The sequence below is a fragment of the Cervus canadensis genome, chromosome 16 (assembly GCF_019320065.1).
Source record: "Cervus canadensis isolate Bull #8, Minnesota chromosome 16, ASM1932006v1, whole genome shotgun sequence".
Taxonomy (NCBI): domain Eukaryota; kingdom Metazoa; phylum Chordata; class Mammalia; order Artiodactyla; family Cervidae; genus Cervus; species Cervus canadensis.
Window position 1 is genome coordinate 9,839,582 of NC_057401.1, and position 24,035 is coordinate 9,863,616.

At 43.2% G+C, this 24,035-nt stretch overlaps 2 protein-coding genes across 7 annotated transcripts in view; one reads left to right on the top strand and one right to left on the bottom strand.

Annotated features, from left to right (window-relative positions):
• The first annotated feature begins 4,178 nt into the window (after nucleotides 1–4,178).
• The window catches only part of CCDC125 (coiled-coil domain containing 125), a 29,197-nt gene continuing 9,340 nt past the window's right edge, over nucleotides 4,179–24,035 (top strand). The window contains exons 1-9 of one of the 6 annotated variants that reach the window (XM_043488581.1): nucleotides 4,179–4,428; nucleotides 6,168–7,804; nucleotides 11,702–11,867; nucleotides 12,093–12,535; nucleotides 14,909–14,967; nucleotides 16,776–16,862; nucleotides 17,855–17,932; nucleotides 18,929–19,014; nucleotides 22,849–22,931. In XM_043488581.1, the coding sequence (XP_043344516.1) occupies nucleotides 12,226–12,535; nucleotides 14,909–14,967; nucleotides 16,776–16,862; nucleotides 17,855–17,932; nucleotides 18,929–19,014; nucleotides 22,849–22,931 (703 nt within the window). In that variant the 5' untranslated portion in view covers nucleotides 4,179–4,428; nucleotides 6,168–7,804; nucleotides 11,702–11,867; nucleotides 12,093–12,225. The remainder of the gene's footprint in view (nucleotides 4,429–6,167; nucleotides 7,805–11,701; nucleotides 11,868–12,092; nucleotides 12,536–14,908; nucleotides 14,968–16,775; nucleotides 16,863–17,854; nucleotides 17,933–18,928; nucleotides 19,015–22,848; nucleotides 22,932–24,035) is intronic. The other 5 variants (XM_043488583.1, XM_043488584.1, XM_043488582.1 and 2 more) reach the window with 5 other exon arrangements.
• Nucleotides 19,609–21,237, bottom strand: LOC122454175 (serine/threonine-protein phosphatase 2A regulatory subunit B'' subunit beta-like). Its single transcript, XM_043488438.1, is given in 4 exon segments — nucleotides 19,609–19,913; nucleotides 19,916–19,972; nucleotides 19,975–20,037; nucleotides 20,040–21,237. Coding segments are annotated over 4 exon segments (1,623 nt in total).

Sequence of the window (24,035 nt, forward strand, 5' to 3'; positions counted from 1 at the left end):
TGATGGGACCAGATGCCATGATCTTAGTTTTATGAATGTTGAGCTTTAAGCCAACTTTTTCACTCTCCTCTTTCACTTTCATCAAAAGGCTTTTTAGTTCCTTTTCCCTTTCTGCCATAAGGGTGGTGTCATCTGCATATCTGAGGTTATTGATATTTCTCCTGGCAACCTTGATTCCAGCTTGTGCTTCTTCCAGCCCAGCGTTTCTCATGATGTACTCTGCCTATAAGTTAAATAAGCAGGGTGACAATATACAGCCTTGACATACTTCTTTTCCTATTTGGAACCAGTCTATTGTTCCATGTCCAGTTCTAACTGTTGCTCCCTTCTCCTAGCCCCTTGCTATCACTAGTCCACTTTGTTGCTATAGATTTGCATATTCTGGAGATTTTATATAAATAGAATCATACAATATGTGGTTTTTCATATCTGGCTTCTTTCACTTAGTATAGTGTTTTCATGATCATCCATGTTGAAGCCTTAATGAGTACCTCATTTATTCCACTGTATGGCTGTTCCACATTTTGTTTATCTGTTCCATCAGCAGCATAGTATCCATTTTGGGTATTAGGTTTTATGCACATTAGTGCACAAGTTTTGTGTGGATGTATGTTTTCAACTCTCTCGGATATAGCAAAGAGGGAGATTGCTAGGCCATATTGCAACTGAGTTTAGCATTTTGAGGATATGCCAAAATGTTTTCCAAAGTGGTTGCATTACTTTATATTCTCACCATCCATGTGTTGGGGATCTAATTCTCCATATCCTTGCCAACCTTGCTACTGTTCACCTAATAGCCATCCTATAGATACACAGTCGTAGCTTCATTGTGGTTTTGATACATTTCTCTAATGACCAATGATGTTGAGCATCTTTCCATGTGTTAGTCATTTGTATATCTTCCTTTGGATCCCTAATACTTTTTTGTTTGTTTGTTTTGGCCAATCTATGTGGCTTGTGGGACCTTAGTTCCCTGACCAGGGATCGAACCCACTCATGGCCCATGCAGTGGAAGCATGGAGTCCTAACCACTGGATCACCAGGGAATTCCCACTAATCTGTTTGGAAAAGACAATATTTTTTTCACTAGGATTCACTAAATTCTCTTGTCAAGTGATTTCTACTAATTATCCATCCTAACACTAACATTGTCTCATAATAAGATGTTCCTTCAACAAAACAAATAATTGAATCTAATACAGAACTATATACATTGTAAGACTCTTATAAATATAAATATGCTTATTAATTTCAGGACAAGCTTTTCATGTAATTCTTTCATGACAATGCTTTAACATTTATAGTTGTTTGGAAAAAAAGTCTTAAAAATAAACCTACTTATTGTTTGTCTCTGGTTTTGTCCAAATCTACTTGTAAACTTTTTGTTTAAATAGGCAGTGTGATGTAAACCAAACTTAAGGAGATAAAAGTGTGGCAAATTTTTAATCATTTTGTATTTCTGTGAATGAGAGTTCTTAACATGATTTATTCAGTTTCTCAAAAGTGTCCTGGGACTTCCCTTGTGGTCCAGTAGTTAAGATTCTGTGCTTCCACTGCAGGGAGCACAGGTTTGAAAGTGTCTTAATAAGTTTTGACATGTGCATAAACAGTCATTTTCCCCCCTTATGCCCTTCTTGGTATATTTTTATTTTTGTGGGCTTTGAAATAAGGTATTGGCCTTAGTGGGGCTATATTTCTTCTGCATTCTAAGCATGTCCTACCACCAGTGCCTAACAACATTTGAATTTGTGGTTAACACAAGAGTCAAGTCTGCAGAGAACTATTTATTCTTTCCAGTTGAGCGGGGAGAGGGCAAGGCGGAAAAAACACTTGTCTTGGGGGACTTCCCTGGCAGTCCAGTGGTTAAAACTCTGAGCTTCCACCACAGGGGCCATGTGTTTGATCCTTGGTTGTGGAACTAAGATCCCACATGGCACAGTCAAAAAGCAAAACCCTGTTCTTAATAACTCTGGTTGCTCTGTATGTGAAAAACAAGATCATGGAAATTATGCCTGTGCTTTTACTAAAGATTTAGTTCCTTAATCCTTTTGATGATATAAATTCCTTTGACAGTCATGTAAGCTATGAACCCACTTCCTTCAAGGAAATACAGATCTACATACTAACAAAATGTTATATTTTTAAAAGATTTACGGATCCCTAAAATCCATCCAGAGGTTTATTTTTTAAGCAGTTTATTTTTATGGAAGGGGAGATTAGAAAAATATAATTTGTTAAGTGAGACTAGTGAATAAAAAGCAAATTGGTCATCCTGGAAGTCCTAGGCAGTTCATTAAGCAAGAAAATAAAAGATGTACAGAGCTTAAAGGAATAAATGAACTATTCTCAGTTAGCATTGTTTATGCAGAAATTCCAAAGAGAATCCACACAGAAGCTACTTGAATAAGTCACATTAGTAAGGTCACAGGATACAAGACCAATACAGAAAAGAATGCATTTCCATACAGTAATGACAATTGGAAATTAAAACAATATCATAATTTTAAAAAGCATTACATACTTTAGGTCTAAATCTAACAAAATATGTGCAAACTGCATGCAGAAAACTAAAATGAGAAATCAAAAGATATCCAAATAGGTGGATATACCACGTTTGTGGACTTCCCAGGTGGTGTTAGTGGTAAAGAACCCACCTGCCAATGCAGGAGACATGTCCAGATGCCCCGGAGGAGGGTATGGAAACCCACTCTAGTATTCTTGCCTGGAGAATCCCATGGACAGAGGAGCCTGGAGGGCTACAGTCCATAGGGTCGTAAAGAGTTGGACACGACTAAACCAATTTAGCATGCACACACCGTGTTCATGAATTTCAAGACTCAGTATTATTAATATGTCAGTTTTCTCCAAATTGATGTATAAATTAAATTCCAACATATTTTAAAAATAAAAACTGATAAGCTGAATCTAAAATTTATATTCTAGAAACTAGAATAACCAGACAATGATGAAGAAGAACCAAGTCGAAAGACTTAAAGTAACTGATTTCAAGATTTGCTGTAAACAGTAAAGTCAGTCAGTGTGGTATTAGTGGAGGGATGAACACATACAATGTGATCTCAGGTGGCCTCAGACTGTAGCAGCTTGAAGCAGGATTTAGATTCCCTGGCCAGAGACTGAAAGTCAGGCTCTGGGAGTGAGAGTACTGAATCCCAGTCACTAGACCACCGGGAACCTGTGGCTAGTGACAAGGCCCTGGCCCGTCACCTGTGTAGAAGTGAATTCCCACGGAGAGACCTAAAGTAGTGAAACAAGTGTTCATAGGCGGAAAAGGTATGTGTGGATAGACAGGTGGGAGGGCTCAGAGTCTTGCCCTCGTGGTAGGGCCCTCCCACGTGTGCGCATGCACCTCTTAACCAAGACAGATTCTACCAGACATGCCCATGGAGAGGTCCACATCACCTACTACAGGGTGGCATGCGTGTGTGCTCAGTCGTGTCTGATTCTTTGCGATTCTATGGAGCGTAGTCCACCAGGCTCCTCTGTTCATGGGATTTCCCAGGCAAGAATGCTGGAGTGGGTTGTCATTTCCTCCTCCAGGGGATCCTCCTGACCCAGAGATTGAACTCCCGTCTCTTGCGTTGACAGGCAGATTCTTTACCACTGAGCCACCTGGGAAGCCCTTGTCGGGTATTAGGAAATACCAAAATCATTGCACCAGGTGAGGAAGCTAATGACTGGCATTTTGGGTGGGGCTGAAGGGAGGTAGGGTCTTTCTCAGGAAATTCACAGGAATGGATCTCCTCAGTAGCAGTTCTCCGGGCCCTGCCCTCTGGTTCCCTCCCACTGCCTAGCCTTCGCCCTGGCAGTTCCTTTGGCCTGCAAGTTCTCCTCATTCCTCGGCTCTGAAACCCTTCTTTTCTTCGAAAGCCCCGCTACAGCTCAGCTCCATCCTTCTCTTGAGCGACTCCTAGAGGCTTAAGGTTTGAACCGGTTCATTTTACTTTCACTGACGCGCACACGGCCTCGTCGTTTCTCGAGGTCTCGAGCTATTATTTATAACTCGGTTGCGCTGTATCTGGGGACATTATGTGTGTCCCAGTCGCAGAGGGCTCTTAGTCCCCGCATCCTAACCGGAGAGTCAGACGGTGGCGCCGAGGCAGCGGGCGGGGCCGGGGACCCGGGCGCCGCGCCCGCCTTCCCGCTCGGGGCCGCGCCGCGCGGTCGCGTGGCGGCAGGGGCGGCGGCGCGCGCGGCGAGGAGGCTCGCGCCCGGTGAGCGCGCTTAGGGGGCGTGGGGGCGAGACAGGGGCGGCTTGAATCGGCCAGGGTCCCGCTCGCCGTGCCCCGCTCTCCGTTCTTCACCCGCCAAGGATCCTGGGGAGGGTGGATCCACCAAGGATCTGGGGGAGCCAGACCCCAGGACGCAGCTGCGCAAATTCGAGAAACTCCGCAGGTTGTGGACAAGCTGGTAAACGGGCTCCTCCTTTCCCTCACGCTAGTTAATGGCCTTGTCTGACATTGTAGAAACGAGAAATAGGTTTGAAAGACTATTTCTGCCTCTCTCCCCTCCTCCTTTGTTACTTTTTCTATACTTTTTCTACTAATTATGAATGTTAAAACTGTAGCTTACTAAACGAATTGTGGTATCCTCGATTGGATTCTCGAACAGGAAAGGACTTCAGTAGGGAAACCGGAAAGGACCCTGATGCAGGAAAGATTGATGGCAGGAGGAGAAGGGAACGACAGGGGATGAGATGGTTGAATGGCATCATCGACTCAATGGACATGAGTTTGAGCAAACTCCAGGAGATAGCGAAAGACAGGGAAGCCTGGCTTGCTGCAGTCCATGGGGTTGTGGAGTTGGACAGGCCTGAGGGACTGAACAATAACAAAGGGAAACGGGAAATTCTGATAAAGTATGTGGTTTAGTTAGGGCTTCCCTGGTAGCTCAGTTGGTAAAGAATCTGCCTACAATGCGGAAGACCAGGGTTTGATCCCTGGGTCCGGAAGATCCCCTGGAGAAGGGAATGGCAACCCACTCCAATATTCTTGCTTGGAGAATTCCATGGACAGAGGAGCCTGGTGGGCTATAGTCTATGGGGTCCCAAAGAGTCAGACATGACTGAGCAACTAACACACATACAGATATATGGTTTAGTTAAGTGTGTGTATCATTGTTAATTTCTTATTTTTGATAAATGTACCCTAATACTTCATTAAAAGAATTTGGGTAGAGGGTATACAGGAGCTCACGGTACTATCTTTGCAACTTACTGTATGTCTAAAATTATTTTAGCATAAAAATTTAAACAGAATTCTACAGTGATATGCAGTAGACCATTGTTTACAGAAAGGGCTGAAGTCACTTCCTTTTTCGCCACGAATTAGGTGTCTGTTTGATCAACTTGTTTGCTAAGGAAAGAGTTGTCCGGCTAGTGGGGGTGGGTGTTTCTAGTTCCAAGTTTTCCAAGCAGGAGTCTGTTTTCTTTTTCAGTTCCATCTATTAAGTGTCTCTGGAACACCTGTTATGCACAAGTAAATGAGACACGTGCATTAGGGGCATGTACAATAAAAACACAAATCAGGAAGGAAGGAAGGACTGTTAGAAAGGTACAACGCTGAGCTAGGAGGGCTCAGAGGTGGGAGAGATCGCTTCTGGCCCCGAGGACTCAGGAGGGCTACTGAAGGGAGTGGCCGTCCTGAACTGAGGGGGTCCTGAGAGGAGAAAGGATCCCTGGGGTGGAGAATGGCTCCAACAGGGACTTTAAGGAGATGAGGCTGCGGGGGCCTGGGAGCAGGTAAAGTACCTCTTACACGGAAGCACAGAGCCTGCCCAGGGAGTTCACATGGCACGGGAAGTGGAAGCCGCCATTACCTTCTAGAAAACCGTGACGCCTGCTTTCATCGTGTGTGCACGGGAGCTGTGGCGTGTTTTAGGGCAGGAGAGGGGCATTATTGGATGTGTGCTTGGAAATGATTGACTTGGCAGCAGTCAGGGAGTATTGGTTTAGCCCAGGAGAAGTTAAAGAAATTCATCCAGGGCTATGACGTTGATGTGCAAAGAGGGACATGTGCGTACGTGTGTGCTAAGTTGTTTCAGCCGTGTCCGACTCTTGGTGACCCTATGGACTGTAGCCCTCCAGGCTACTCTGTCTGTGGAATTCTACAGGCAAGAATACTGAAGTTTGCTGCCATTTCCTCCTCCAGGGGATCTTCCCATCCTAGGGACTGAAGCTGCTTCTCCTGTGGTTTCTGCGTTGCAGGCGGATTCTTTACCCCTGAGCCACCAGGGAAGCCCAAAGAAGGACACGGCTTGGGGAAATTTTGTGGAAAACTTGGCAACTGAAGGCCAGCAAAGAAGAAAAAGGGAAAAAACCTATATCCTGGAGTTTTTGTCCCTGAATGTCTTGGAGCATGGTTGATGGATTTGCAGAAATGGGGGACTCAGAAGGACATCTGGGGTGGAGGTGGGGAGGGCAGTGAAAGTATTTTTGAACAACCTGTGTTTGAATTGCTAGCAGGATAACCAGCTGGAGATGTAATTTAAAGCATTTAGGAGAGGAAGCCAAATATATACAAAAGGGACAGGAAGAGGAAAAGGAGTCCGAGTGGGCAGGTAGGAGGCAGTCAGGGACCCCTGTGGGGCTGTGGAGCCAAGGGGTCCTTGGACGTGTGTCAGTAGCACCATAGCTTGTGCAGAGGTAGAGGAGACAGGGGGATGAGGCTGTCTTAAATTTAGGGATTAGGAGACTAGGTCTTAGATTTAGGGATTAGGAAGACCCACGTCCCATTCAGGGCTGTTTTAACAGAAGAGCAGCAGCTTGTCTGCTCACAGGCTGTCGTCTGTTCATCCAGTGGCCATTGGCAAGTGGGCCGGGAGCCAGAGATGTGGTTTCTGGTTCTGGCTCTGCCACTGCTGTGTAATTTTCTGTGTAATTTTGCCTGGACTGGCATAGAAAGACACCCTTAATGAAACCAAAAAGATCCTTTTATTCCTAGCAACACTGAATAGTCCATAGAGCCAGGGTTCCCTGGGGCACACCTTGGAAGAATGCTGCAATAGAATCAGAATTTTAGAGGTCTAAAGAACAAGAGTCTTATCCAGTCCCCTGACTTGACAAATGAAGATGCTAAAACTCAAATTTGTATCAACCAACACTGATTTCAAATATATTGATAGTAATCCACCTATAAAGTATTTATGCTTAAACCCATTTTGGAAATTCTGACATAGGCTCTGAGAGGTTAACTGACTTGCCCAGAATCACAGAGCGGCAAGTGGTGGTGTGAGATTTGAACCCAGGCCTCCTGGATCAGGGCTTTCTCTGTCACACCTCCTGCTGCCTTCCTGGTCGTCAACCTTGAATGCATTTAAAAGTGGTTGAATGGAATGTAACTTCAGTCTTTTCTCCTTTCTTATAAGAAATGTGTTCTAAAGGTCAAGTTTGATTGCTGTTATCAGTGGTTGCCTGGGGTGGAAAGGATGACTTCAAAGGGCATGAGGGAACTTTTCTGGAGTGATGAAAAAGTCACTCCAGACTTGTTATATAAAAGTGTCCCAAAGTTACATTTTAAAAAACACTAGAGCATTAGACCATGTGAAATCTCATGTTCAGCTCTGAACAGCGGCAAGGCATACCTATGATGCTTGAATATATGTGGCACTTTGAAAAATATTCTTAGCTGATCTTGTGGTTGCTTACTCTTTCCTCTTACTGCTTTTTTCCTTTGTCTTGACCAATTCCATTTTCTTCACTGCTGGCTGCTGGACCCTGACCACACCCTTCTTAACAGAGGCAGAAATCTGCTCTAGTGCAGCCTCTTAGGAATTTGTCTTCGATTCAGTAAGTAATTACCTATCTTCCTTGACAAATAAAAATAGACTTATTTAGGAAATAAACGTATAAAGGAACCAAGAGGATTTCATAAAAATTTGGGGAAAAAACGGACCCAATATACTGTGTTGAGTGTTGGCCAAACTAGCTATCCTAGACTTTCACTCTCAGTTTTATTTGATATCATAAATAATAGAAACTTGGTTTACTCTGATATTAATCTCATTAAAGTTCTCTGAAAGATAGAAAGCAATGGCGAAGAGTCTAGCAGTATCTCTGACATGAGGAGTCTAGATTCAGAATCTGGCTATAACTCTAGCTATGTTATTTAATCTCTCTGTACTTCAATGTAATAGTTCTAGGTAGACTTAAACAATAATAGCATTGTCTTTTAAAGTGTTTGTGGAGATAAAATAGAATAAGTAGAGCACTTAGAATAGTGTCTAGTAAGCAGCAAGTGCTGGCAATTATTAGATCATGGTTTAAAAGTTGTTACCAACATAAGACATCCAGTTTAATGATTTTTTTTACCAAGGACAACACAACCACTTAATACACTTCTCATCTTTTCCCCTAGTCCAGTTAAAAAATCCCTCACTTTTTAAAAAAAATTTTAACAGCTTATTATTGAGATATAATTTACATATAATAAAAGGTACCATTGTAAGTGTATGGTTTCATGAATTTGACAAACCATCATCCAGTCAAGACACAAGACTTTTTCATCACTCCAGAAAAGTTCCCTCATCCTTCCCACCTCAGGAAACCATTGATCTGTTGTCTGTTGTGTACGTTACTTTGGTCCAGATTTCATATAGTATATTTCATACCAGTATATGGTTCTTCTGTTAGCATCATGTAAGATTCATATTATCACATACGTCTGAAGTTTGTTATTTATTACTGAATATGTTCTTTGTGTGGACTACCACAATATGTTCGTTTTCCTGTTGATGAACATTTGGGTTGTTTTCAGGTTTTTTTTGGCTAGTTTGAATATTGGCCAAAGAACTGAATATTCATGCACACATCTTTGTATGAACAGTGTTTTCATTTCTCTTGGGTAAATGCAACTGATGGGTCACTTGTTTGAAAGAAACCTTCAGACTTTTCCACAGTGGGTATACTGTCTTACACTCCCACCTACTGTGTACGTGGGTGTCCATATCCTCGGCAGCACCTGGAATTGTCATTGGTAGGTGGTAGAATCTCATTGTGGTTTAAATCTACAATTCTTTCATGACGAATGATGCTGAGTCTCTCTCCATTCACGTACCTTCTTTTATGACGTATCTTTTCCAATTTTCTAAGGGCAATTTTTTTGTTTTAAAATTTTTTTAAGGGCCTTTGTTATTAAACACTGAAAATATATGGTACCTTGGCCCTAAAGGCAACAGGTAGATGATACCTTCAAACATGATAGATTTATTTGGCATCCGTGTGTGCTTTTAATAGTAGCAAACTAAGAGAGACTTCAGCAAAAACACAAGACTGAGGTTTAACTGTTTTGAATGTCCTGGTTAGCCACTACTTAAACAGCAGGGTATTTAGAAAGGATAGCAGATGTGTTTATTTTCCTTTTTTAAAAAACATGAGTCTTGAGAAAAGGATGAAATGTTTCTAAACAACTTCAGCAAAGCAGCTGTTTTGTATTATTCTTATCAGCTGCATTGAGTCTTCATTAAAGTGCATGGGCTTAGTTATACCATGACATGTGGGATCTTAGGTCCCTGACCAGGGATCAAACCTGTGTCCCCTGCATTGAAAGCATGGAGTCTAAACCACTGGACCACCAGGGAAGTTCAAAGCAGCTGTTTTGAAATGCTGGTGGTGAAAGTCCCTCTTAACTGCCCTGGTACTGGGGCGCCAAGGCTGGGCGTTTCTGGTGCTCTTCAGCCAACCGGTAGGCCATTGTCCCCAGGCAGGGTTCCCAGTGGGGTCCACGTGGGAGGGCTTAGTGGTGGGCACTTCCCTGTGTGGCCTCTTCACCTGGAATTAGTCCCAGGTTATCCGGTGGGGCGCCTTACCAAGGTGACTGTTCAGTTTTTTACCCCAGGCAAGCATTTCAGTTTTTTAATTTATCTATTTATTTATCTATCTGTCTATCTGTCTTTTACTTATATATCTGTAGCTCAGATGGTAAAGAATCTGCCTACAATGCAGGAGACCCGGGTTCAATCCCTGGGTCAGGAAGATCCTCTGGAGAAGGGAATGGCAACCCACTCCAGTGTTCTTCCCTGGAGAATTCCATGGAAGAGGAGCCTGGCAGGCTCCGTGGGGTCACAGAGAGTCGGACATGACTGAGTGACTAACACTACTATTTATATGTCTATTTATTTATTTTGATTGCACCGTTCAGCATGCAGGATCTTAGTTTGCTGACCAGGATCGAACCCATGCCCCCTGCAGTGGAAGCATGGAGTCTTAACCATTGCATCTCCAGGGAAGTCCCTCAGTTTGTTAGTTTATTCCTTCCTTCCTTTATCCATTTATTTAAAAGTATGTGTTGAGCACAGATCATGTCTCAGATAACTGTTTAGGCATTGGGCTTGCAGTGTGATTGAGACAAAAGTCTCTACTCTGTGGAGCTTGCATTCCACTTGGTGCCCTCAGGAGCAGGTTTGGGCCCTGGCAGAGGAAATGTCCAGGACACCCTATTTTTTAAGAAGCATTGCAAGCAAGCCAGAGCCACCTTCTGCTTCCCTTTTGTTGTTGTTCAGTTGCGAAGTCGTGTCCCACTCTTGGTGACCCCATGGACTGCAGCACACAGGCTTCCCTATCCTTCATTATCTCCCGAAGTTTGCTCAAACTCATGTCCATTGAGTCGGTGATGCCATCCAACCATCTCATCCTCTGTCACCCCCATCTTCTTCTCCTGCCTTCAGTCTTTCCCAGCATTAGTGTCTTTTCCAATGAATTGGCCTCGCATCAGGTGGCCAAACTACTGGAGCTTCAGCTTCAGCATCAGTCCTTCCAATATTCAGGGTTGATTTCCTTTCAGATTGACTGGTTTGATGTCCTTGCTGTCCTTGGGACTCTCAAGAGTCTTCTCTAACACCACAGTTTCAGAAACATCAATTTTTGGCGCTGAGCCTTCTTTGTGGCCCAACTCTCACATCCATACATGACTACTGGAAAAACCAGTCTTCCCTAGGCTCCCTTTTGTACTATCTTCCCCTTTTTGGTTGTGTGCTTTGAAAAATGAGTAAAATATGAGGGGCATGCTAGAAGGTCATAAATGCCAAAGAGAAAAATCAAGCAGAGAAGTAGGAGAGGGAGGAGGAGTTGGCAAATTTAGGTGGGGTACCAGGAAAGGCAGCACTGAGAAGGAGACAATGTAGGAAAGATCCAAAGAGGTGAGGGACCAGCTGTGCCTCCACTGGGGAAGAGTGTTCAGGGCATGGGGGACTCGAAGCTCTGGGGCAGGAGTGCCTGGCTGGGTCAACACCACCCGGAGGTCAGGACGGCTGGCCCAGGGTGAGGGTACCAGGCAGAGATGAACCTGGGGCCCCTCACCATTAGAAGGACTTTGACATTTACTCTGTGCTGAGAAACAGTGGAGGATTTTGATCACAGATGTGGCCTGGTTTGAGAAAAAAGAGCGGGAGGGATGATGTAGGGGCAGGAGAGGGAACCTTCTTCCCTCCCACCTGTCACTGAGCCAGCAAAACCTCTCCTAATTGTGTCTGCACAGAAATAGACAATGAACCAAGGAGAGCTGTAGGAGAGAGTGTAAGAGACCTAAGTATCTCAGGCAGATGAAGGACCATAAAGGACAGAGGTAGGATGGTCTTAGTCATTGGAAACTGATTTTTCAGAGACTTTTTGGAATATATACATGTATTTATTTATTTATTTATTTTTTGGCTGCACCACGCGGCTTGTTGGATCTTATTCCCCAACCAGGGTCTTAACTACTGGACCACCAGGGAACTCCCAAGACTGCTGAATTTTGTACAGCTCTTAGGCTTGTGAAAACTGAATACTTTCTTTTGGAAGCTCATTTGTTAAGACTGTTGTTTCCTTGGCAAAGCCTGATCTCTTCATCCTGATCAGTTGATTATTGGATTCAGTAAGTCTGTCCTATGTCCTCGGAAATATGGAGTCAGATTTTTCTTTTCCTTATTTAAAAAATCCTGAAATGTTAAATAGCTTCAGTTGGGTTGCCAGGGGCATCTGTATGCTTGTGCATCGCTGGCTATGCCAGCATGATGCAGAAAGGACCTTTTCTTCCCTGGCAAACCCAACTCTGATTATACTGATTGGATTTTAACTGCTGTTTTTTTCTTAACTACAGGTAACTAGGTAAAGAAGGCTCCAGGGGACCTTCCCGACCCAGGGACAGAACCCGTGTTTCCTGCATTGGCAGGCAGATTTTTCTTTACTGCTTAGCCACCAGGGCGGCCCATTGTAAAGAAGGCCTGTGACTGATGAGCAGAGTGGCGAGGCTGCCGAGTGAGGCAGAGGGGCAGGCCTGGGAGACAGAGGACGATGACATGGCAGAAGGCGATCTAGGGTATGGCCTCGGAAGAAGGCCTGGTGGCATTTGTGAAGCGCAAGTTTCACATTTATTTAAATCTAGAAAAAGATCAGATGGAAAGAATTTTAGTCCTCCCCTGTTTTCAAGAAATGGGGAAGAAAGAAATGGCGCCGTTTTTCAGTATTCCAGGCAGAAGAGCTTTCAAGATCCATACCTGGAAGGGCCCCAAATTCCCTATCACAAGCGACAAAGTCTCACGGGTAAGAATGCCTGCTGTCCTCATCCTCTTTTCTCCCTCATGAGTGCGATCAGTGCTGCCACCCTTCCAGTGCATGAAGATGGGTCACCATCACGGGTTTTAGAAATTTATCTTTATTCACTTCTAGAGATTGATTGGTGATGGTATAAAAGTAATTGATCTTTCTGTTTCCAGTTCAGTTCAGTTCAGTCGCTCAGTCATGTCTCACTCTTTGCGACCCCATGAACCGCAGCATGCCAGGCCTCCCTGTCTGTCAACCAACTCCCAGAGTTCACCCAAACCCATGTCCATCAAGTCGGTGATGCCATCCAACCATCTCATCCTCTCTCGTCCCTTCTCCTCCTGCCCTCAATCTTTCCCAGCATCAGGGTCTTTTCAAATGAGTCAGCTCTTTGCACTGGGTGGCCAAAGTATTGGAGTTTCTGCTTCAACATCAGTCCTTCCAATGAACACCCAGGACTGATCTGCTTTAGGGTGGGCTGGTTGGATCTCCTTGCAGTCCAAGGGACTCTCAAGAGTCTTCTCCAACACCGTAGTTCAGAAGTATCAATTCTTCAGTGCTCAGCTTTCTTTATAGTCCAACTCTCACATCCGTACATAACCACTGGAAAAACCATAGCCTTGACTAGACGGACCTTTGTTGGTAATGTCATAACTAAACATAAATTCTGCTTGTACACTCAGGAGAGAATAACATTCAGAATCATCTTGTGATACAATGTTAACATCCCTGAAGTGACTGGGAACTGGTGGGCGAGCCCCTGCCTGCACTGTGGCGCAGCTCTGGTGTGGCTGAATCTTTTGTAATCCACCGTTGTAAAACTTCCCCTCCAAAGTGGAACAGCATGAAAATAATTTGAGAAACACGGTTTCAGATGTACAAATAACATGTTGCAGCTAGGGATTGATCTCTATCCCTCAGAATCCTTCTTGAAATTAAGATGAGCTTATTTACATATTTTTCTCCAAAGTCTTTATCATGCATAGAGGATGGATACTGTTTTGCAAGAAAGATGTTGCAAACTGAACATTAAAAACTTTAGGAAACTAGTGGGATATAAATAAGAAATAATAGTAATGGTATGAGCTCCTATTTTGAGAATTTATGGCCTTTTGTCTTTTCATCAAAGTTGATTCTAGGTAAGAATATGGTATTCGTTTCCTCTTGCTAATAAGCAGTTTCCAAATTATCAGAAATGTAATGGTTTAAAACAACACAAATTTTATTCTCTTACAGTTCTATAGGTCAGAAGCCCAAAGTAGGTTTCACTGGGCTAACACCATAGTGTAAGTATGACTGCCTTCATTCTGGAAGCTCCAGGGGACAATCCGTTCCCTTGCCTTTTCCACCTTGTAGAGGTTGCGTCCCCTTGTCCACAGTCCCCTTCCTCTATCTTTGAAGCCTGCAGTCGCTGGTCAAGTCTTTCTCCCGCTGCATCATCACTCCAATTCTGATTCCCCTGCCTCCTCTTTCATTTGTAAGGAGCCTTGTGATTACATCTGGCCCAGCTGGGTAATCCAGAATAATCCCCTGTCTCCAAGCTCTTAATCATATCTGCAAAATCCCTTTTGCTAGGTATTCACAGGTTCTGGGATTAAGATGTAGACACTGGGGGCCATTATTCTGCCTACCACAAGTATTAATAGAATAGAACTTGTCACTGTCAGCCCAGAGTCACTTTTGCCCCTGCTTGGAACCCTGAATTATCGGAGTAAAAACCTGACTTAGGTTTTCCCTTGGATACTGTTATGTTGATGAAAGTTCAGAATAGCAAAAAAATTTTGAGAAACTTTTGATGTCCTTCCAAATAGTCTTTCTAATTGTTTTGCTTCTTTTTACTTCCCATCCTGTTGCTCTAATATACCACTTCAGTGTTTTTCTGTTGCCAGTGAAACTGCAATGAAAATTAAGTTCCTGGGAAACTCATTTTAATGTCTCAGTTGATCATATTAAGGAGAGAATAATTGAAGTTATTAGAGAATTCTTGTCATTCCCCTTGGAAAGAAACTAAATTCAGGTTATTTCTTAGATATTTATATCATGATATTGATCAGGCTTAAGCCAAAACACCAAAATTCATTTATTTCACTCACCAACATTCATGTTTTTTGACATTGTATTTGGTTATAGTAGTTAATCAATTAATTAACAACAGTTTTATTTAAGAGTCCTTTTTTTAAAAGAATCTTTTGATTCAAAAGTATGTGTCTTTTCATTTGTGGAATGTTTTAAGCTACCTGTTTTTAATCATCATTGCTTTATTACAATTATTTTCTTTTCCATTTAGGGAAAGCCTGTATTTGATATCTTGTAAACAAATGTCCTATATCTAACTAATTTAAGAAAATATTTAATTTTTTCCCCCTCTAATAGATTCTAATTCAGAGTTGTCAAATGTGGAATTAAGGCAACGTCTTCATGAAACTTTAGAGGTAGGTACTCAGGCTGATATACAAATTCTCATGTGAATGAAGACCACTGACAGACATTTTGTTTAAGTGATACTAACATGGCATGGAACGCAGTTGTTGGCTTTCCAGATATTCTCCAGCCACGGTGGCAAGCTCGTAACTTCCACCTGGCCTCCTTATCTCTCATAAAGGCTGTTTATGTAAACATGCCCTCCTGTTCTCCTTTCCACCTTACTTCTCTAATCTCCCAGAGAAAATAGTAGTCACTCCCTTTCATCTGTCTCCGCAGAATGTGTGGCTTGAAATAACCTGGCCTAATTTAACCTCTTTCAAGTCAGAGGACCAGAAAGCACCCAGGTGGTCTGCAGAGGTCGTCCATCTTGCTTGGGAGTAGGAGTTCCAATGAGGGTGGCTGTCCTCTCAGGAACAGGAAGCCTGTCTTCATGTGCATTTGTGAACTCTTCTGCTGAAAGCTGCTCTACTGGTTTCCTGGAGCTGCCCTGACACACTGGTGGCTTAAAGAGCTGATTGATTCTCTTTCAGTTATGGAGGCTCAGTTCAGTTCAGTCGCTCAGTCACGTCCGACTCTGCGACCCCGTGAACCACAGCACGCCAGGCCTCCCTGTCCATCACCAACTCCCAAACTCATGTCCATTGAGTCGGTGATGCCATCCAGCCATCTCATCCTCTGTCATCCTCTTCTCCTCCTGCCCCCAATCCCTCCCAGCATCAGGGTCTTTTCCAGTGAGTCAACTCTTCGCATCAGGTGGCCAAAGGATTGGAGTTTCAGCTTCAGCATCAGTCCTTCCAATGAACACCCAGGACTGATCTCCTTTAGGATGGACTGGTGGGATCTCCTTGCAGTCCAAGGGACTCTCAAGAGTCTTCTCCAACACCACAGTTCAAAAGCATCAATTTTTCGGCGCTCAGCTTTCTTTATAGTCCAACTCTCACACCCATACATGACTACTGGAAAAGCCATAGCCTTGACTAGACGGACCTTTGTTGACAAAGTAGTATCTCTGCTTTTCAATATGCTGTCTAGGTTGGTCATAACTTTCCTTCCAAGGAGTAAGCGTCTTTTAATTTCAGAGGTCTGAAATCAAGGTGTGGGTGGACCATGTACCCTCGGAAGGGTCTAGAGGGACCTTTACAACCTTCCTAGCTTCAGGTGGTTGCCACCAACAGTCTTAGACTTGTAGCTTCATCATACCAGTCATTGGATTGAGGCCTACCCTAATCCAGTATGACTTTAATTACGTAAAGACCCTATTTCCAAATAAGCTCGAATTTAAGGTACCAGGGGTTAAGGCTTGAACATATCTTTTGGAATGGAGGGCACAGTCTCAGCCATAATATTAGTAGCTCATGGAGCTGTATGGATGAGCATGTGCTTAATTTATGTGGTCTAAAGATTTTTGTCCAAATTATTAACTGTGGGGCCTAGGGAATTCCCTGGTGGTTCAGTGGTTAGGACTCTGCACTCTCACTGCCAGCTGCTCAGGTTCAATCCCTGGTTGGGGAACTAACTACAATCCCACAAGCCTCATGTGTGGCCAAAGAGCAGAAGCAAACACACACACAAACTGTGTGGCCTAGATGGGTAAAAGCAAAAGATTTGGGCTTTTAGACCTAACTGATACCTGATAGTAATGATCTGTTTTAGCCTCTCTGGTCCACTTATATAGCCTGGAGGAATCTCCAACCTCATTTTGTAAGGTCAGAGTGCTTTGAGTCAAAGTGAATGTTGAGCTTAAATGTAAACTAAGTTGATCATTAGCGGTGGCATATATTACAGATAGGAAGACTGATTGTATTCTTCTCCTCAGGAGGTAGAAATTTTGAAAACTGAACTTGAGGCATCTCAAAGACAACTTGAAGGTAAAGAGGAAGCATTGAAAATTCTTCAAAGCATGGTAAGAAGTTATTTCCAAACTTTCATGAGGTACACATTCCAGTGATAAGTAGTATGATTTTAGCTTTTGTTTTTCATTTATTTTTATATTTTTGGCTGTGTTGCACAGCTTGCAGGATCTCAGTTCCCCAAGCAGGGACTGAACCCTGGGCCATGGCAGTGGAAGTGCTGAATCCTAACCAGTAGATCACCAAGGAACTCCCTGGTTTTAGCTTTTAAAATAATAGCATCAATGCTTAATACAGTTTTTTGTTGTTTTTTTTTTTAGCTACAGATTTTTAAAACAGCTTTATTAAGATAAAACTTATGTGTCATAAATTTCACTTGTTTTAAGCATACAATTTATTTTTACTAAATTTAGACTTGTGTAACTATCATCACAACCTAATTTATACTATTTCCATCACCCTCCAAAAGGAACCTCTTATTAGTAGTTATTCTTATTCCCATCCCCCAACAAGTACTATCTGCTTTCTGTTTTATAGCTTCGCCTTTTCTGTTTCATAAATAGAATCATACAGTATGTGTCTAGATTCTTGTGCCTCTGGATTCTTTTAGTTAGCATATTTTTAAGATTCATGCATGTTGTAGTATGTGTCAATGCTTGCTTCCTCTTTTTATTACCAAATAATATTCCATTGTATAGATATACCACGTGTTGCTTATCCATTCACCAGTTGATAGGCATTTATGTGGTTTATAGTATTACTTTTTGGCTGTTATAAATCATACTGCTGTGAATGTTCATGGACACGTTTTTGTGTGGGAAATCCATTCATTCGTTCTCACATTCATTGGGAAAGAACCGGACCAAGATCTTCTGATTTTGAACTATCAAACTCTATACAAAAGGTGGTCTCTGTGGGAATTCTCATCTCAAGGCCGTTTTCTGCTGTCTTAAAATAAAAATGTGAAGAATAAAGATGTGAACTTCCCCTGTGTATAAGGGTGATCAGATACTTAATTTGCACTGATACGTTTTGTTTTTCTTAGGCAGTATTTGGCAAAGCCACAAGTCATACCCAGGCAGTGCTTCAAAAAACTGTGGAACAAAAGAGATCCTTGGAGAAGGTATTTGACCCCTTGCAGCTTGGACTTGTTCAATTCAATAATCTTTCCAATAGAATTTCCTTAAAAATCACCATACCAATGGTTATGTCATTTGTGCATACCTTCTACCAGATGTGCTTCAGCTTCATACAGTCCCTTCCCTTTTGGATCTCATAGTCCAAAACAGATTGTCACATGGGCTAACCCTGCCAAATTGACACTTCTATTTCTCTTCTTTTTCTATTTTTCTCCCTCTGCTTGCCCTGCAGAGCTTGCCTCTTTCTGTTTCCTCTTCACTAAAAAGGTAATTAGGCAGCAGCATGGAAGCAGCTCATACTAAGTGAGGTAAGTCAGGAGGAGGAAGACAAATACCGGATGATATCACTTATATGTGGACTCTGAAATATGACACGAACGAACCTATCTACAAAACAGAAACAGACTCACAGACATAGAGAACAGGCTCGTAGTTGCCAAGGGGTGAGGGGTTCAAGAAGGACAGACTGGGAGTTTGGGACTGGCAGGTGTAAACTGTTACACAGAATGGATAAACAAGGTCCTACTGTATAGCACGGGGAACTCAATGTCCTGTGATAAACCATAATGAAAAAGGACTTCTTTTTTAAAAGTGGTTAGGAATCACTCTAAGTGGTCACATTCCTGTGTCTGTTTCACTCTCCCTCAATGGGAGTGTCCTGGGCTCAGACTTCCAAGAGTGTATTTTGGGGTCTGCATGGATTGGAGGTGATGAGAAATCTAGGCTCAAGCCAGCAAAATTTGAAGCTAGACAATTTGAAATTTTTCTAATAATAAGTAAGCTTCGGTAAAGCTTTTTGAGTGCTAAAGAGGCATGTTATATGTGTTTACAAATATCACAGACTCTTTTTGAGCAATAATTAGTGTTTTCTCTTTAGCCTAGTTCTGTGAAATGACTAAATGATTTATTTCAGTTATTTGTAAGTCATAAAATGATTTAATTGTAGTAATTTTCCTTGAAAGTGCTATTTTTTTCTACAGGAAATAAATGCCTTGCAGTGGGAAATAGAATTTGATCAGAATAGATTTAAAAATATAGAGGAATCTTGGATCCAAAAATATGACAGGTTTGTATATTATTATTCCATAATTTTCTTTGGAAATTTTTAAACTGTGTATAATTTAAGTGTAGTTTAGGCTTTCTTCTTCTTTGACCTAAGTGTAAACATAAAATTCAGGGAATTCCTTGGCAGTCTGGTGGTTAGGACCCAGTGTTTTCATTGCCAGGGCCTCAGGTTCAATCCCTGCTCAGCGGACTAAGATCCTGCAAGCTGTGTGGTGTGGCCAAAAATACAAAAATGAAAAATGAAATTCATGTTGCTTATCTACTTACCAGTTCCATATTTTACTGTTACTGTTTTCTTTTTTAAAAAATACAGTATACATTGTGTGTTAAAATACTGTTTAAGAATTGTGTTTCTGAAGTTATTTTAGCATTGGCACTGTTTTTTACAATCTTCTGAACAACTCTTTTATCAGTGTGAATTTATTTAATAACTTTATAGCATATTTACAAGGTCAGTCATTGAGAAATTGATACCTGGGGTTATAGATGGCTTTAGTACCTAATTTTTTTTTATCCTTAAATTCTTTATTTCAAAATACAAACGTGATATCATGAAACTCTTTAAACCGCTCTGCACAGCAAATAGAAGGTAACTTTACACATTTTGTACACGTACACAGAAACGATGGGCCGCACTGACCTGGGCGCTCCCTCGGCCCTGGCCGGGGCGGGGACTGGGGCCGGGGTGGCCTTCCCGCAGGGGCCCCGCGGGACAGCGGGTGCAGGGGCTCCTGGAATGTTCCTGCCGACACAGCCGGCCCAGGCCGCCCGGCGCCTGCAGGAAGGGCCTCTGAGCCAGCGGGGACCTCAGGGCGCTGAGCTTCTGCTCCACGGGGCTGAGCTCAGCCTCGTACCCGCCCTCCCGGGGGTCCCCCGCGGCTTCCTTGGCCACGAGTATATGTACTCTTCGGCGGCGAAGCGCTCCCAGTCAGACAACTCGGGGCCCTCGCTCTCACTTTCCTGAGCAGGGACACCTGCTCTTTCTGCTCGTGGTCCAGGTACTTCTCGATGTTGAAGAAGGTGTGAAGAACACGTTGGCCAACTTGCAGCGCTTCAGGTCTTGCAGCGTGATCCTCCCTTCCCTCTGGGGCTTCTCCAGGTCCAGCATCTGCCACAGGCAGTCCTCGAAGGGCAGGGCCGCGATGGCCACGCTGTCCAGCTGCCGGCACTGCTCCTCGTAGAAGTACTCCAGCTCGAACATGGACAGCGCCCCGTCCCCGTCCAAGTCCATGCAGCGGAACCAGTACTCGATGCTGGTGGGAGTCTTCTTGTCCTCCTCGGAGATCAGAAACCACACAAAGTCCGCGTAGCTGATTTTTCCTTCCTTCTGCACTTTTTTCCCTCGCGTCACGGCTCCGGAGAAGATCTGGTCGATCATCTTGGTGGAAATAGCGTGGTCGTTGTTCCGGCCCAGGTCCTCTGCGTCGATGAGCAGGTCATGGTCCGTGTCCAGCTCCCAGAACTTGCAGTAGATGAGGTAGAAGTGCTCGTAAGAGAAGAACTCCGTCAGCTGGTTGATGTCTGCCTCCTCTAGAAGAGCCACGTTCTGCAGGAAGGTGCTCCTCGGCAGCTCAGCGCATGTGATCCTGCCAGACCAGGACCTGTTGACGGTGTAGAAGATCCTCTGGATGACCGTGGTGATGTAGCGGAAATGGAACTCGGCCGCCTCCTTCAGGAACGCCAGGCCGGGGTGCGTGTTCACCACGTCCTGCAGGAAGGGCACGAAGTCCTCCTGCACCAGGTAGCTGCAGCCGGGGCTCACGAGCAGGTGCACGAACTTGGCGGCGGCGTCGTGACAGTGCAGGACCTTTCTCCACATGGCGACGAACTTGTGGACAGACACGGAGCCGGTGCGCTCCCCGCCGGCACTGCAGAAGAGCGGTCCCTTCCAGTAGAGTGGGCAGCCACAGGCCTTGGCCATGTGGCCCATGTCCTCCATGGTGGCCCTCTCGTGCGGGAACTGGGCGAAGGTCCTCTAGATCTTGGCAATGACGGTTTCCACGTTCACCGTGTCCTGTGGGCGGCCGCGGGGGAAGTAGAAGGTGGGGATGCTCCGGCTCGCAGCGGGTGGCAGGGGCTCCTCCTCCCTCGTCTGGACCTGCTGGGAGGCCTTGAGCTTCTTCTTGAAGCGCGAGGGCAGCATGAAGTCGCAGCCGCGGGCCAGCGAGGCCAGCTCCTGCCGCAGGTCGGGGTCCTGGCGCAGGGAGAGATCTCGGAGCCGCATGTCGGCTCGCATGGCCCGACGCGGCCCGGGCCGGGTGCGCTCGCGGGGCTGCGCCTGGCCGGGGCCGGCGGGGTCGGGGCGGTCCGGGCGGCCGGGCTCGGCGCTCTGGGGGCCGGGCCCCGGGCCCTAAATTTTTTTAACTTACTTATTAATTTGAGATAATTGAAGACTTACAGAATAGTTGTAAGAATAGTACAGATAATTCCTATATATCTTTCACCAAGATTCTCCAAATTTTAACTTTACCACATTTACTTTATCATTCTTTTTACCTTTCTTTCTCTCTTTGTAGTTAAATACATAAATATAAATAGAGGTAATATTTTTCTGCTTTGTTCAAGGGCTATAGACATTGCTTGAAAAACTGATTTCACATTTTATTAATTTGTTAGGGATTTCATAGAACGGGGATGCCTTAGATTTACATTTTTTTAGCTGTAACCGACATATTACATTAGTTCAGGTGTACAACACAATGCACTCAGCACCTGTTCATATTGCAAAATGTTCACCACAGTAAGTCTAGTCAATATCTGTCACCATACATGGTTACAGAATTTCTTTTTCTTGTGATGTGAACCACAGTTCACTTTTTAATTGAGAAACTTGAACTTCATGACCACTGTTCTAATGATATGAGGCCTATGGCCTATATCATTTGGAATACGTATTATATTCCAAGCACAGGATATAATATTCCCTAGGAATATCACAACATGTCTTGATAAGTATTTTATTTAAAGTTACAAATTAGACCAGATGATCTGGCTACTGTTTTTAATTACAAAAGCAATTTTTTTTAAGCCTCTGGTGTTGGGCAATTTAAGAACTCCTGTAAGTAATTCCAACTTTCATTCAATAGACAAAGTTCCCTGTATCTCTTTTTCTTACATTGAGGTATAATTGACATATACCATTGTATTAATTTCAGGTGTACAAGATAATTCAGTGTTTGCATATGTTGCAAAATGATCATTACAATAAATCTAGTTAATATTCTTTGTCATAGATCATTATGTTTTTTTCTTATGTTGAGAACTTTTAAGGTCTACTTTCTTAGCAGCTTTCAAATACTGTACAGTAATCGTTGGCTATAGTCTCCACACTGTGTATTACATCCCCAGGACTTATTTATTTTATAACTGGAAGTTTATACCTCCTATGTAGCTTTTTATGTAAATTTTGGAAGGTGCCCTAAGCATGTAGTTGGTGTTCAAATGGTTATTAAGTTGATTGAAACTTTAGTAAAGAGGAATGAGTGTTCAAGATAGATGCCTTACAGTTATTTCTGGTTCTGATTTTCTCAGCTAAATATAGACGTGTTAAGAGTAAGTACAGAATCTTGGTGGGAGGGGGGATCGGGATGGGGAATACGTGTAAATCTATGGCTGATTCATATCAATGTATGACAAAATAAATAAATAAATAAATAAATAAAAGAGTAAATACAGAATCTTACCACATTCCTTTAAATTTTTGTTACACATATAAATTCTAGACAGTTTTAGAGTAAGAAAAATTTTATTTGGGTTTTAATGTTCTAACTATGGGATTAAATATTCAACTACAAAATGTTAATATTTTAATGATTTGGAGGGTACTCTTTTCCAGGCTAAACTGTGAAAATGCAGTCCTTAAAGAAACTTTGAAACTAAAAACAGAAGAAATTAAAATGCTCAAGTCTGAAAATGCAAGTAAGTAGGATGGTATTTTGATAATTTTTTAAAAATATTATGTTAAAAGATCAGTTTTGTTCTATGTTAAGAATACACATATGAACAAAGTGCTAATACTTTGAAGTAATATATTTTAAGAATAAAAGAAGAAATGCATCAATTAGTTTTTTCTTTTTTTAAATTTATTTTTGGCTGCGCGGGATCTTCGTTGGCTACACTAGGGCTTTCTCTAGCTGTGTTGAGCAGGGACTGCTCTTATTGCCGTGCGAGGCCTCTCACTGCAGTGGCTTCTCTTGTTGCAGAGCATGGGCTCTAGGCACAAGGGTTCAATAGTTGTGGCTCAGGGGCCTAGTTGTCCTGCAGCGTATGGGTTCTTAGTTCCCTGACCAGGGGTCAAACCTGAGTTCCTGGCACTGAGAGCCCGGAGTCCTAACCACTTGACCGCCAGGGAATTCCAAGCAGAAGCTACTTTTTAAAGTGGTGGCTTGAAAGGGATAAGATGAGTGCTCAATCGGGTCACGGGCCCAAGAGCAGCACTTTCCATAGTATAGTAAGTGAACTGTGGCGATGCCCCGGGTGAGAACTGCAGGTACAGATATGCTTCTCACACCAGTGATCTGAGCAGATAGTGATTTCCTTCTTGTTGGGTTTGTGCCAGGACAGAAACTGCTAACCACTAGCCCTGTACTTCCTCCCCATCCTTCTACCCTGCAAGAAGAGAGGAAAAGTTACTGTTTTCTGCTCCACAGTAAATAGCAGGACCCCTCTTGTTCTAAGTATTTGGGTTGAGAGCCTCTTATGAAAACTATTAACTAAAAGAAAAGTCTGATCGAGTTTACAGAGCTGGTACAGTACATTAATTCAAGACAGACAGTATATTAATATAGTATATGAGATCTCATTGTCTCACAGTGTGGATATTCTATGTTCTCTTTTTGAAAATCCTACAAATTTTTTTTGAGCAAATGACGACCAGATTCAGTTGCAGTTAAGATCCTTCCACATTTAAAATAACATTTTGGGCTTCCCTGGTGGCTCAGTGGTGAAGAATCTGCCTGCCAGTGCAGGAGACAGGGGTTCGGTCTCTGACCGGGGAATGATCCTCCATACCTTGGAGCAGCG